Below are 14,406 nucleotides of genomic sequence, written 5' to 3'. Positions count from 1 at the left end.
CTCGAGACCGACCCAAAGCGAGAGCACGAGAGCAGGAGGGGGATTTCCAGCTCTGGCCCCCACTTCCCGAAGCGGCCGTTGTTTTGCTTTCGGTCTGAATGCAGAAACAGAAATAAACGACGACCACACTTTCCCTTTTCCACTTAAAACCTCGAACACGTTAACCTGTCCGGCTTTGGCTGCTCTTCTTATTCCGACAGCGGGACTGTGGAGCCCGAGGCCGTCCAAACCTAACAGGTAACATCTTATTTCCGCATATTAACGTCGCTGCCTTGAGCTCCCCTGGCCACACTGACTTCCTACAGGGCGACATGACGGATCCCTAGCTCAAGTGAAAGTAGTTCTGCAGTTTGTCTCCGCGTTTCATGACTCGGTATGGGATTTATTTTCACTTTTGACTTCGTTGTTTTGGGTCAGCTCGGTGGCAGGCGGTAGACACACAGGGCGCGATAAACTTCTGACTTGACCCCCGCTGCTGAAGCAGACTCGACTCCAGAACAAACACGTTACTAACGTTGGAAAGTCAGCGCTGATGTGGCGGTTTACCTGGAATTGTTAATATTTGCTAGCATCCTCCCGCTATAATGTAGACTCTTTGAAGTGCACAGTGTTTATCTGTTTGTAACCGTGTGTATTTACCGTGTTATAATGTGAGTAGCAGCGGGACTGAGCCGTGAACAGTATTCAGGTCTTAGTGCGTGTCATTTACACTGAAAATACTAGTGTTATATTGTCTGAACTCCGTGACAGGTAACTTACCATGTTTAGCAGTATAAAAATAAATGTGCTATACACTGAAGAAATAATAATAGTAATACTATTAATAATTTAAAAAGTAGTATTGATGCTATAATATTGAATGTTATATTTTTAAATGTACAGTTGGACTATATTTGAGTGTAGACACCGTTATGTACACAGTGTAAATACATATTTCAACTTTTCTTGATCCAATTTTTCCGCATTATTAGCAGCAAATGTTCCTCATTGTGCAATTAGTAAAAAAAAAAAAAACAGAAGAAAGCACACATAGTGATGACATGTTGGTCAGAAATCAGTATAGTTTGCGTCAACGGTTTAACCGCATTCATTTAACCCTAAAGTCCCGCTGTGATGATTCCCCCTTCAACCTATTAAACATCTGCTTATTGAAATGTATTCACACATGTGCTGTTCTCTCAGAGGTCTGTCTCTCTGAAAAACGGAGCGGAAATATGACATAGTGCTGAGTTAAGTGAATTTGGCGAATGCGTTAAAATAGATCTCGGTCTTTTTTTTCCCTTCAATTGTCTTTCTGTTAGGAAACGTCTTCTGTCAGCGTCAGATACTCTGAAATAAAACTGTAAGTTTTTACAAGTATATCTGTAGTTAAACTGCATGTCTGTGAATGATGAAAATATTAATATCCACAGACGTAATTTAAGAACAAACAGATGCTCGTATTTGTGAATGTGAGCGTGCTACTTTTAACGTGTGAAGCAAGCTGCGGTCAGAACTTGGGTGATAAATGAGGATGAAGAGATACCTGGGTCGTTTTTACTATATATTAACTAATGAGCAGTCTTATCTGTGAATAAATAAATCAATTTCCTGTCCCGAGTCACTCGTGTGACTGTAAGTAACCTGTGTGAATGATGTCTAACTGATGCTTTGTGTCATGTAGTCTGTTGGGAACACCTGAGACGGCTGTCTGTCTTTGCAAGACCAGCAAAGTCTGCTTTTGAAGCACACAGCACATTTTGTTTGCACAGTGATCGGTGCAGCGCCCCCTGTTGCATCTGAGGTGCATACTTGGATCTGCTTGTAGGAGCGTTTGCCCTGCACCTGATGGCAGCCTGACTGGGTTGTTAACAGTGAGCAAGTCAAAGATGCTTCAGGTGTGCAAACCACTGAGAGCTTAGTGCGCTGATAGGACTTTAAAGGTGAAATATCAGTTTGTGTTTGCTGAAGTCATTTGCGTTGAGATTTGGTGACACAAAGCCGTCTCTTATTGATATTTGCGTGGGTTGTTTAGTTTTCCTTTTTGGGCACTAGGGGCTGTGTTGAAGTGGGACGTGGGCCCTGTGTTTTTCCCATGTGTGCCATTTGTGCTGCACTCCTTGTATCTTTTTCAGCTTGTGTTTTCTGTAGTGATATTGTGAGCTTTCACTGAGCAGACGCAGCTGAAAGGCTCAACCTTGTTTGATATTTTGGATTTGATGCTGCGCTGTTTCACCTTGTTTAACCTGTTGGGGAAGCACTGCGCTGGCAGGGAGTGTCAGCCTGACTGGACTTTGATCAGGTTTGTGTGCAGAGATCATCACTCTGCCCTTAAATCAAATGTAGCGACATGGGTGGGCTAAAGTTTTCTGGGACGGTTATGAGCTCTGTGTTCATTTTTTCCTCTTGGTCCATTGTTGTTTTATTTCAGGTGTCGTTCTCTGGAACAAACAGTGTGAGGCTGAGTGTAGAGCTACAAACATGAGCTGACATTTTTATTTATGAACCGTGTTTTATGGCTGCTGTTCTTTGCGAACACACTAAAGAGCCTGGCCAAGAGTTTTATCTTTGCAAGTACACACAGATCTGATTCAACTGTGTTCCACACCTCACTCTGAAATGATGACTATGAATGGGGAAAAAACCTCAGTGGGGGGCTGCTATGCTCATTTCCAGCTCTACTTGAGTAGCTCTGGGTGATTCATGGTTCAGAATCGTTCTTGTTTGTCGTTGGCTTGGTGCAGCTGCTCCGTTCATCCTGTGTGAAACGAGATTTTTTAAGTGTTCTTGGCACAGTGAGCATCACGGCAGAATACGTATTACAGCATTTCTGTTATTTTAAAGTTGCTACAATATGCTATAATGTGTAAAAAAAACCATCTTTGAATCCCAGTATCCATACCAGTGCTCCCACATTCATAATAACGTATCTGTGTGTGTGACTTCACAGACCGCAATGCCAGTAGAACGAATGAGGATGAGACCCTGGTTACAGGAACAAATCGAATCCTGTCAGATTCCAGGGCTGATATGGCTTAACAAAGTGAGTGTTGTCACGCACGCACGCACGCACGCACGCACGCACGCACACACACACACACACACACACACACACACACACACACACACACACACACACACACACACACACACACACACTCTCTGTAATTCAAGATGATGTAAACAATGTAAATTGTTTTTAGGAGAAGAGGATCTTCCAGATTCCTTGGATGCACGCTGCCCGTCATGGCTGGGACCTGGAGAAAGATGCTCCGCTCTTCATGAGATGGGCCATACACACGGGTATTGCACAGATTTAACTGCAGCCTCTGCTGCTGCTTCTCCTTTTTAGCGGTTCTCATTTTTATGCCTGCTACACACTGAAACACTTCTGTGACTAAGTTCAGAGAGTTTTGATTTATAAAATACCTCATTTTGATATCACTGGGAGTAGTGTTCCTCTTCGTTACTAACCCCAGTCAGTAACATTCAAAAAGGATCCAAGTTGAGCTTGGATTTAGCTGAGATTTAAACATAGAACAGTAACATCAGGAAATTCTTGTTTGTTTACCGTCCCTAAAATAATGAGATCCTTTTGCATTTGTTTGACTTCATATTTTTCACCTGATGTAAACACCACGTGTGCTGGCTCTGTGCTGAACAGGTTGAGTACCTGCTCTCCGGTAACTTTGTTAGGAAGCACACAGTGTCTGTGTTAGGGTAATTCCCACTGCTTTGCTACAGCAGTAAATGAGAAAACATAATCTGTGTAATCTTTGCTAGAAGGAAGTTTGAAGACTGTCAGATGATGCCTCCCAATCGCTTTTTACATTTCAGTTTGGTTGGTATGTGAGAACATATGATGTAAAATGTCCAACCTTTGCTCCTTGGTGGTAAAGAACCCCTCTAAAAATTCCCAGATCCAGATCAAACGTTAATCACTGCTAAGCTGTGTAAACCCTCACCTTGGAGTAATCCTGCTAACAAACAAAGCAAACCAGTCACATGACCTCCTTGGTGGATAATATTAGGGAAATTGTTACGTTGTTTAAATATTTCAGGTTAATTTTTCCACAGAGAGAAATGCTACCTTATTACAGATTGAGCTAAAAGAAGCTGCAGTCTTGTTGGTGGTGCCTTTACTTGATTGCAATACTTAGTTTGACCAATAAATGGTCTAATTGTATCATATTAAATGAGTTTATGTAATAAGACAAAGAAATATATTTTCCTTTTTTTTCACTTTGATCTGACTTGAAGTGAACATGTCACATAATACAAGCTGCTGTAAAATTAAACAGCAAAAACTAACCAAGTAGAGTCTTTGTAGCTAATATTATAGCGTCAACAAGAGTCAGTATGCATACTGGTAGCACTGGTTAGCTCAGAAATGATCGCCTCCATAGTGATGAAGCTGTCCTCTGAATCCACCACAAAAAGACAAATTAGTGATTTTTTTCCTTCTTCTTGCGTCTGAATCAGGTAAATACCAGCCAGGTGTAGACCGTCCTGATCCAAAGACATGGAAGGCTAATTTTCGCTGTGCCATGAACAGCCTGCCAGACATCGAGGAGGTAAAGGACAAAAGCATCAAAAAGGGAACCAATGCCTTCAGAGTTTATAAGATGCTCTCCTCCTCAGAGAGAAATGCCAAGAAAGGTGAGCGCTGCTGCTGTCGTCATAAATTCTTTCAGTTTTATCATTCTGCCTTGAAACTCAATTGTTTCCTCATTTTTGTTGTTTGAGGTTACTGGAAACTCAGTTGAATGTTTTTTTCTTTTTTTTTCCAGGAAAGAAGAAGGCAGACAAGGAGAGGAAGTCCAAAGGAAATAAAGAGGTAGATAAACGTACGGGATGAAGATCACACCACTGCTACAGTAGGATGTAGAGGAATGAAAGAGCAAAGATAGAGATCCTGGAGCAGTGCTGGCGACCAGCAGCATGTTAGAACAATCATGTTTCTTCAGGATTCACTTAGTTATTTCAAACTTTAACATGCAGCTGATAAGCAGCTTTTCCTCCTGGCTGGTTTAGTAACACGTTTGGCATGACAGAAATGGTTTACTAAGAAGTGTTGCGAGCGCTTTTTCCTGCCAAGGCAAAGAAAACACTTCTGGAAATGACACGCAGCCTTTGAGCTGGCGACCTGCCATTTTATCTTACTTTGAACAATCAACTGTTGCTCAGTTCCACACATGACAGAGAAATTTACCAGGAAAAAAGGTGTGGTACCACACACTCCACTGGAATTCTGTTCTGCCTGTCAGAAGTTCGACCGGTAACTGCTGCTTGTATCGCACTGATGAACAGGTGGGAGAAAAACATTTTTAAGAAAATCTGTTCAGGCATTTTTATCCTCACTTTCTGAAAGAACGAGCTTAGAAATAGGAGTCAAAAAAATCAGAAATAGCAGAACATCACAGGGTCAAGCTGTTTGCTTTGGAACAGGAAATTGGAATAAGAAAAAAAAGGAAGCCGTGCACTTGTTTAAAGTGGTGGGGTTGGTTAGCTCAGTATATTTTGGCAAAATGTGTTTTTATGGCAGAATTGATGCAGATATCAGGCTGTATCTGAGTATGCTCTCTGTCAGGGCAGCTCGTTTCTAACAAAGCTGTTTATAAATCCCTTCATTTTTTTAAAGTACACATATCATCTCTTTGCTGGCTCAAGGCAGTTAGAGTTTATTAAAGTTATTATATTCCTGGTACAACGTTTGGGATTTCTGATGTGTATGAATAGATGTGATGTAGATATCTCCTTTATAGACTCAAACTCTGCAGACAGTGTTTAAAACACTGAACTGTACTCAGCGTTGTGTTGATGGTCTTTTTTCCCACCACAAATTATGTGCGTACAGGGTGCAAATTAGCCAAGAAGACACAAACTACCCTGTCCTGCACTGCATACTGGACTATCAGTATACTGACAATAAAGCCAACATATGCATGACAGAGCAGCCAGTACCACATACTCAGTGTGATGCAAGTTTGTATTTTGGATCAAGTTAGCTGATCAGATAAGCTTTTCCATTCAATGTAATTTTGCCAATGGCAGTGCTGGGAAACCAAATGCTGCAACATGATGACATGATATGATTTTCTTGACTAGTTTCAGTAGATACAACTGGCTTTCTTCTGGCTGACATTAGTATAACCACTGATGTGGACAAATTGTTTGTTAACTGTTGTGTGGAGCTTGTCTGTTTAACTGTGACTCCATTTCTAATCTCACTGTTAATGCTGGGAGCAGAGGCAAGGCACTCTGGGACTGTAGTGGAAAACCCATCCAGCATCTTTCAAACAGCAGTCAGTGTAAGATAGCTGAAAGTCAGGGAAAGGCTTATTTTCTGTTTAGACACGAGCAAAAAACCATTTAATGCTTAAAAATGTGCCTACTGTAGCATTAACTTTATATATAGTTTTTTTTTAATCAGTTGTATTTCTTGGCTTATTGTTTTTTCTTCTTTCTCTGCTGTATGGTCAGGTGTTTGGCGTGTTGTCTTACTGCTTATTTTGATTACTGGCGTCAGCCTTGTTATGGAAATAAAGTGTCTTTAGACTTTGATCGTCCATCATTTAAAAATCATTTTTCCTTCTTGAAACCAGAAGGTCACCTCTCCATCTCCAGACAACAGTCTTCTTGAAGCTGATGCCGGACCTGTTGACTACACCAAACATGAAACAATCAAGATGGAGTCAGTGGAGCTGACAGTGACAGACAGTGTGTCAGGTATCACACCACCATCTTTCTTTTTTTCAATTACCTTTATCCCATTTTTGTGTGTATGTGCTACCTGTTTGCTTTTGGCCTGTGCTTACAATGACTAAGCAGATGAGTCAGGTTTGTAACACAGTGGCAGGCCTGAGGGTGTTGCATCAGAAGGAGAAATACAAGAAGCGTGAACATGCACATTATGCAATAACGAAACCCTCCCTTTCTCCACTCAGTATCATTTAACTTTTTAAAGTTTGACTGTCGTCACACCAACTACAACTTTTCACTAAGACAAGTGCTTGGAGAGGAGACATAGGTGTACTTTACTCACATATAAGGTCGTTACAGATACAAAGGATTATGAACCCACACATCCTGACTCTTCTCTGTCCATCCTCAGTGATCCACAGTCAAGCTGAAGACCATGTGATCACCAGTGAGCAGCTGCCGTTTGTCTGTCAAACAATCGAGGTGACCACTGAGAATGAGGAGCAGACTGTTAGCTCCTCCCACCCGTACCCGCTGCAGATCTCTCCTGTGTCTATGTGCGGCGGTAAGACAACACAACTGCACCTCGCCACATTTTGTTACAAGGAGAAACATAAATAGGTTAGTTAGAGTGGAGCAGGCTCGTAGGAGTGCCCGCTGTGTAGTTATTCAGAGGAGCTTTGACCACATAGTAACCCTTTTTAGAGTAGCGCTACGAATGCAGACACAGAGCACGCTTTGTAGAGTGAAGAGCGGTGGCATTATCTTGGTGTCAAGATCAGATCAGTTGTTTTTTTTTTCTCTCTTTAAATGACACTTGCTCTGTGCCTCCATCAACTTGTGAAATATCGAAACTGTGACCTGATGACCTGCTGATACCAGTCAGAGCACTGTCTTAGGTTTCAACATCCACCAGCATCTTTCCTACGCCCTGCCTGTAGAGAACTAACAAGGCAAAGCTGCTCATTCAGCTGTAGAGAGGAGGAAAACCTGCTCCTGTTAAACAGATCTCTAACTGTGATTATTATGTGTGAGGCTGTGTGGTTATTGGTACTGGCCTCACTGATTTGCCATTACTCATTTCATCAGCACCCTCTTTTCTGCGTATGTGTAGCTATCGTTTTTTCTTCCCCCAGTCAGTCGTTCAGGCAGAGCTGCCTCTTTCAGTTTGTAGTGGACTATCAGAGTCTTCATCTTCCTTTTTCTGCTTCTTATTTCTTTCTCGTGTTTCTTAAATTGCACCATTACTTTATGAGTCAGGGTGCAAATGGACGTCATTCATGTATCCCTTGTTTTCTTGAGAACAGTACTGGCGGATGCTGGCGTAGTCAGTTTGGTTTTCTGCTGTAAATCATGGTTTTAACTGAACGTAATTTTTCTGCATGTTTTTCCCTTTGATGTGTGTGACCTAAGAGGGAGTAATAGTTCTGTGCATGTCTCTTTTTGAACAGGCAGCGACACAGAAAGTGATACAGAAAACATCAAAGAGGTTAGTATCTGATTATACGTACAGGGGAGAGAGTAATAACTGAATCATTAACCGGTCTGATTTTCAGATAAACAGGTTTTTACCTGTTTCAACCGTACGGCTTGAACAAGGCGTGTGATTGTGTGTGTGTGCACGTGTGGCTACTTCTCTGAGCACCGCTTTGAGTTTAAAGCTCCAGGTGAAGTTTGCCTACCAGACCACAATAGTCCTGTTATATGTGTGTGTGCGTGTGCGTGCGTGTGTGTGTGTGTGTGTGTGTGTGTGTGCGTAATGTTCCTGTAATGTTAAGTGAGAGTGAGAAATGGGAGGGTCTTGTCAGGAACTGCTGCTTTCAAATATTAACAGTTTGATATGAAGCTGTCCTTTGTAGTCTAATCTACACACACACACACACACACACACACACACACACACACACACACACACACACACAGTGCAAACCACACAAATACTTACACATGTGTTTTGGCTCACAATAATATGGAACCTTTTTATATAAAGTCAGACAGTTAAAGAATAAAACAGAACAAAAACAAATAAAGAAAAAATAACAGTTAGAGATTAATAACTAAACCAAACCAGCAGATTTCTGTCACAAGACTTAAGGTTTATTTTCTAATCACATGAAACAAATTTATGCTCCTTTGAGAACCAAACACATTATTTATAACAGGCGTTTATCGTAAAATCACCTGTATGCAGGCCTGTACGTGACTGCCATACAGTCCATATGTCTTACTTGTCATGTGCATGCGTAATCATACGCACACACTCCCAGACAGGTCACATTTTCAATGGTTCCATGTTTAACCTTTGTAGCAACAAATACAGCAGGAAGCGTTGGTATTAGCACTGTCAACTCACAACAATGAGGCTCGTGGTTCAAATCCCAACTCGGGCCTTTCTGTGGGTTTCCAGCAGGTATACCGGCTTGTTCCCACCGCCCAAAAACATGCATGTCAGGTTAAGTGCTAATTGTAATTTATGCGAGGCACAGCAAGTGCATTCAATAGAGTGCTGTTTGATAAATGGCACTCTACTCCAGCCCTTCTTACTAGGTCTAAGTGCTTTCTATCAAACATTCACACTCGCATCAGAGAGCAACTTGGGGTTCAGTATCTTGCCCAAGAATACTCTGGCATGCAGGCTGGAGGAGCCAGGGATCAAACCACCAACCTTCCAGCTGTTATTTGACCTGCTCTGTCTCCTCAGCTACAGCAGCCCCGATATTATATGAATGTGTGTCTTGTAAAGCAGGCTAAGGAGCTTGGAAAGAAAAGCCTCTGGACTTGTTTAAATTGGTCAAATGGTGGAAGAGTCTCAGATTTAAGGCCTGTGGGAGTGTCCCACCAAGAGGGACATGGATCCCCTATTGATCCTCCACCTAATCACACGAACCAAGGTGTGAAAACGGGTGGAGGTCGCAATGGGCCAAGGTTTCAGGTGAACCTGCTGTGAAACCTAGCTCCACCCTGTCATGTGATTTCCTTTTTGGCTTGTGTGATTAGGTAGAAGATCATTAGGGGGTCCATGTCCCTCTAGGGAGGCCACCCCCACAGGGCTTAAATCTGGGACTGTCCACAATTTGACGTTTCAACTGAAGAAGCTTCTGGGATTAGAGGTGAAACGTCTTCAAGCAACTTACAGAAGTCCAGATGCTTTTCTTTCCAAGCTCCTTAGACTACGATGATCTGGGTGACTGAGAACCTTCACAGACAAACTTGTAATATAGAGCGTTGTAGGTGTTTGCCCTTTACATTATTTCTTAAATTTCCAAAAATTATCATCGTATTCCTACATCACTTTCTTCTTTTGTCTTCCAGGGTATCGGTGCTGCCTGGAGGCGGGACTACAGCACATCAGTTCTCAGGATTCCCCCGTGTTCTCTTCCTGGCATGGCAACGTTCGTCAGTACAACCAAGCCCAACTTCAAGGTGACGAGCACACGAGACCCTTCCCCGCTCATCAGCTACCACACCGATGGCTGGACGCCGACCTACAACCAGAACTCTCTCGTGTCCACGCCAGGCACTCACACACATGAAGTGCGCGCAAGTGTCATTATGAAAACCTCTGACATCACTTCCTCTTGACCTAACACGTGGGAGTAGCATCACTGCATCCAGTCCATATGAAAGACAGAAGATGTTTGTTTTCTCCGTCAGAGCCATGTGGGGCCTAAAAAGGGACAAACCTCCAAAAATTAGATTTTTCCTAATATCTGTCTGGGCCAACATTTTCTCTGTTTTCTTTCCTTTCATTTGAGGAAATCATTGACTTGTGCACAAAGTGATGAGCACTTAAGGTCACTTTCTACTTCCTGCATGTCTTCCTGATGTAAAACTTAAGTTCAATGTGTGGAGGACTTGCAGACCTATGTGCAGTATCAAATTTAGGAGCAAGTGCACCGTAGCATACCACTGCAAAACACCATGTGCTCAGCCATGGACACTGTGTGTCGCTGGTTGATTGTTTTCCCCGCTGCTTTGTGGTAACACTTGAGTAAACGCCAGTGAAGGAATTTCACTACTTTTACCTTTGAAAGCAAAATTAGCTTTTACTTCTCAGAAGTTCTTCAAGATTTTATTGTGTATATGAATAGGTTTGTTCTTTGTTTAAAGTCCGTTAACTCCAAGGGAGTGGAGCTGGTGTTTGAGGGCAGGATGCCTGCCAAGCACGAAGCAAAAAGCAAAAATGGTAAATAAAAAAATAAACATTTAAAAAGCTAAAATATGTAGCCAAATGGGCGCCATGCCCAAGTAAAGTCTTTATGTTTGCATCATCTTATTCATCCGCTGTGTTGTGATTTTAAGATGTGCACAGTTTCCAGTCAGCAGTCATTATCATGTCCTTATCTTAGACAGTGTGAGCTCAAGTGTTGCCATGAAAGGCTCTGCTGGGGACACATGGTTAGACCGCTTGTGTTCATAAGCAGTGACTCGAAAATTCTTCTGTTTTGGCGAAGCAGGCGTAAATCACCGGCCTGTTTTTATCTGTGTAGAGGACGACAATCACCGTGAGGCCCTGCAGGTGTGTGTCTGTCTGTCTGTCTGTCGACCTCAGGACAAAGTACTCAACAACACACACACACCTCCCTACTGGTATTAATAATGTAAATAGCTGATTCTTGTGTATGCCTGCACGCTGCTTCAGCACCTTACAGACAGCACTGTTGTGTACATGTGTGTTGGGGTGTGTGAGTGTGTGTGAGAGAGAGTGGGGTGTGGGGGTGGGATAGCTGTTATTGATTGCGTGTGCCTTTTGATAGCATAGCTGGATTCAAACTATGTGTCCTTTAGCCTGCTGCTGACACACGCAGGGAGGCAGGTAGCACTGCCACAGGAAGCATGGAGGGATGAGGAAGTGGTCGGCACTGCAAAGGTTTGAATTCCTTGTGTTGGAGGAGTTTCTTAAAGCAGACCTGTTAAGTACAAATCATAGGAAGAGCGTAAACTGAGGGGCTGCACCAAGAGAAAAGATTATTTTAATCTATGAATTAAACTATGAATCATGCCAAGTTACTCATAGAGTACAAGGATAAAAAGATGGAGCTGAACATGAGCCTATTAAGCTGAGTGAATGACCTCCTCAGCATTCCAGTGCACAGCTCCGTCCTGTTTTCCTGTGATGCCCAACACTAGCCTGACTGCGTTAACAGTAGTCTGCACATCGTACTCCCCACAACCTGTAACACAATGACTCCGAGCTGCTGGAATGCAAAAAGCCGACAGAAGGATGAACTGCAATCCCAGCTGTTTATATCAAGTCCCGTGGAGAATCACCAGCCCCTGACTCGCAGGCTGCGGGGAGTATGTTTTCAGTGTGCAAGATGTGTTGGCAGCTAGCAGGCTAAAGCACAGCTCAGCAGAGCTCAAGTAGGAAAACAGTAGGGAAAGTAGGAGACTTGTTATGCTTTTGATTTTCTAAACCAAACTCCTGGAGAATTTTAACACTGGACGCACGTTAACGATCGTGGTGAATTTATTTATGGTTCTCGCTGAATCACAGAGCTCTGGCCTTCCTCGATAGCAAATCTTTGATGTGCCTTTATTGCCAGAGCGCCACAAACTCACAATGACAGTCTTCAGTTCAAGGGTGACATTTAAAGCCTTTTATTACTACTTATCACTCTCTTTTTTTCCTACAGCCATAACAAACATATCTTTTTATTTTGAACCTTGTGGGCTTTTAAAATTGTAATTTTCAGCCATTTGGTCGCACCCTTCAAAGGCAGAATAAAGATGCATAGCAGTCGCGATGAATTGTTTGAGACATGTGAATGTGCCATATTAACTGGACTGCTGTTTTTATAATGATCTTTCCACTCTCTAGCTCCAGTTTGTCTTCTGGTCTGACATCACTTCCCTTTTTTGTATTGCCTTAACAAAAACAAAACAACAACCTGACCAGGTTTAAGTACCCAAAGTGCACTTTTCTGTCGTGTTTATTTCTGCTCTCGCAATGTCGTTACGACCAAAAAGTCAGCAGTGAGTGTTGATGGCATGGTATTGTGCGTTTTGCTCATCTTTTCGTTTGTTTATTTTTATGCTTTCATGTGATTCAGAGCCACTGATAACTCAAAGCAGAGGTGTGTCTTATTCTTTTGCACTTAGCTTATTACCATAAAGGGCAACCGTGAGTTCAAACGAGAGAAAGAAAGGAAAAAAAAAAACCCAGATCATTGTTCTGCTTCTTGCAATGCAGCAAAGAAGCTTTCACCACAACCTGTCACCACTGTTTCTTGTCTGTACATTATGACTTCATGTGAATCACCATGTAAATCTGAATAAAGACTTTTTTTGTATTTATATAGGCTGTTTGGCCTCATTCAAGACCTGTAAAAGAAATTTAAACTGCTGAAAGTTTATCACAGAGCTCAGAGTCCAGTTTTTATAGCTTCCCAGACACAGGCCCTGTAAATATTTATTGCTGTTAAGATAAGAGCGTCCAGTAAAAACAAAGTCCTCTGAAAGTGAGGACTTTCCTCAGTAACCAAAAAAAGGCAGAGCCAAAGTTGGCTCCGAGCTCAGCTTCTGAGATAAGAATTAAAGCTTTTCTGCTGATTTGTGCAAGTAGGGACATGCAATGACTGCATGCGAGTAACAGGCAGAGTGTGTTCTGAGTGGAAAATACTCTGTGTGTTGTGGTTTAGGTTTTTTTTGTCAGAGCAGCAGATGTTTGCTTTGTTTTACACACACAGCTCATTCAGTTGAGCCAGAGCACTAACTGCCCTTTCAGTTTCAGTTGCAGTTCTCAGTTCTCATTTTACTTCCTGTTTGTTTCCGAGACCTCGCTTCATGGCCGGCCAGTCACCCTGACAACTGCTAACCGCATTCCTTTATAGTAAACAGGCCTTTAGTGTTGTGTGTCCACAGGCCTTATTTCACCAGCTGCTCTGTGCCTGCACAGCTCTGCTGCTCTTGCTTTTCTTCAGAAGAGGCAACAGAAGGAATTCACTTCAGCTGTGCAGTAGCTCATTCTTTGCTCTCAGCAAAACCAGATTCAATTCCCTTTAAGGAAGAGAAGCAAAATATTAACCGAAAGCAAATAACTAAAATCAAAAGTCATAAAAACTGTGTATGTGTTCACATAACATGTAAATGTTTGTGCTGCATCATCATAGGAAGGAAAACACACCACTGTGATTACGCACAGATGCCACCTGCTGTTCAAAGGCAGAACTGCAGCTGCATTTCTCTTACACAAAGGCTTTTTGTGTAACCAACACGGGGGACCACAGCATTCAGTAAAAACCTCCACAGTACTCTGCAAAAAGCTTGAGCCTACCTCAACATTTGTAAAGTTTTTCTGAAAAGTGACATTTAAACAGGCTCCTTTATCTGCTGAAATATTTTCACGTGAACTGGATAAAACCAGGCTCAAAATTCTCTCCTTTATTTCCTTTTGTTTCTTTATTGGGACATTAGATCAAAGGTTTCTACTGATGGTTTTTTTTTTTAAATCAGCCACAGATTTACATAAATACTGTGAACAGTCTGAAAAGTCAGTTTTCTGCCATCCTGTAGATAACATATAAACACACCCCTCAGCAAAACCCTCCACAATATAGACAGCAAACAAACTGGGACCTTTATTCACACAGGTCTCAGAGAGCTCATGGAACAGCCTAAAAATATTAGCATGAAGTTTTAGGAAAACTCTCCCAGCAGAGCAAGAAAAACTATAATTGTTAACTCAGTGCAGAGGTGTAGTGGACTCTGCTGTTATATGACACA

At 42.2% G+C, this 14,406-nt stretch overlaps 1 protein-coding gene across 3 annotated transcripts; it reads left to right on the top strand.

Moving 5' to 3' along the window:
- Positions 1 to 19: 19 nt before the first annotated feature.
- On the top strand, positions 20 to 12,978 carry irf2b (interferon regulatory factor 2b). 3 transcript variants are annotated; one of them, XM_035910821.2, is made up of 9 exons: positions 20 to 237; positions 2,930 to 3,022; positions 3,183 to 3,282; positions 4,462 to 4,638; positions 4,770 to 4,816; positions 6,588 to 6,708; positions 7,094 to 7,246; positions 8,133 to 8,170; positions 9,994 to 12,978. In XM_035910821.2, the coding sequence occupies exons 2-9, from the start codon at positions 2,936 to 2,938 to the stop codon at positions 10,261 to 10,263; spliced, it is 993 nt and encodes a 330-aa protein (XP_035766714.1). In that variant the 5' UTR covers positions 20 to 237; positions 2,930 to 2,935; the 3' UTR covers positions 10,264 to 12,978. The 3 variants fall into 3 exon arrangements, with proteins under 3 accessions (XP_035766714.1, XP_006781965.1, XP_035766709.1); XM_006781902.3 differs by having other exon boundaries at positions 6,585 to 6,708; XM_035910816.2 differs by lacking the exon at positions 20 to 237 and adding an exon at positions 260 to 373 and having other exon boundaries at positions 6,585 to 6,708.
- Positions 12,979 to 14,406: the final 1,428 nt, after the last annotated feature.

This window comes from Neolamprologus brichardi, chromosome 2 (genome assembly GCF_056152115.1).
Source record: "Neolamprologus brichardi isolate AB-2024 chromosome 2, ASM5615211v1, whole genome shotgun sequence".
NCBI lineage: Eukaryota > Metazoa > Chordata > Actinopteri > Cichliformes > Cichlidae > Neolamprologus > Neolamprologus brichardi.
The sequence above is the reverse complement of the archived record's forward strand: the minus strand, read 5'-3'. Positions and strand labels throughout refer to the sequence as shown.

Coding starts and splice junctions, on each gene's coding strand:
- irf2b (XM_006781902.3), top strand. CDS start 2,936: ATGCCAGTAGAACGAATGAGGATGAGACCCTGGTTACAGGAACAAATC. Junction 4,817..6,584: donor AGTCCAAAGGAAATAAAGAG/GTAGATAAACGT, acceptor TCTTGAAACCAG/AAGGTCACCTCTCCATCTCC. Junction 7,247..8,132: donor TCCTGTGTCTATGTGCGGCG/GTAAGACAACAC, acceptor CTTTTTGAACAG/GCAGCGACACAGAAAGTGAT.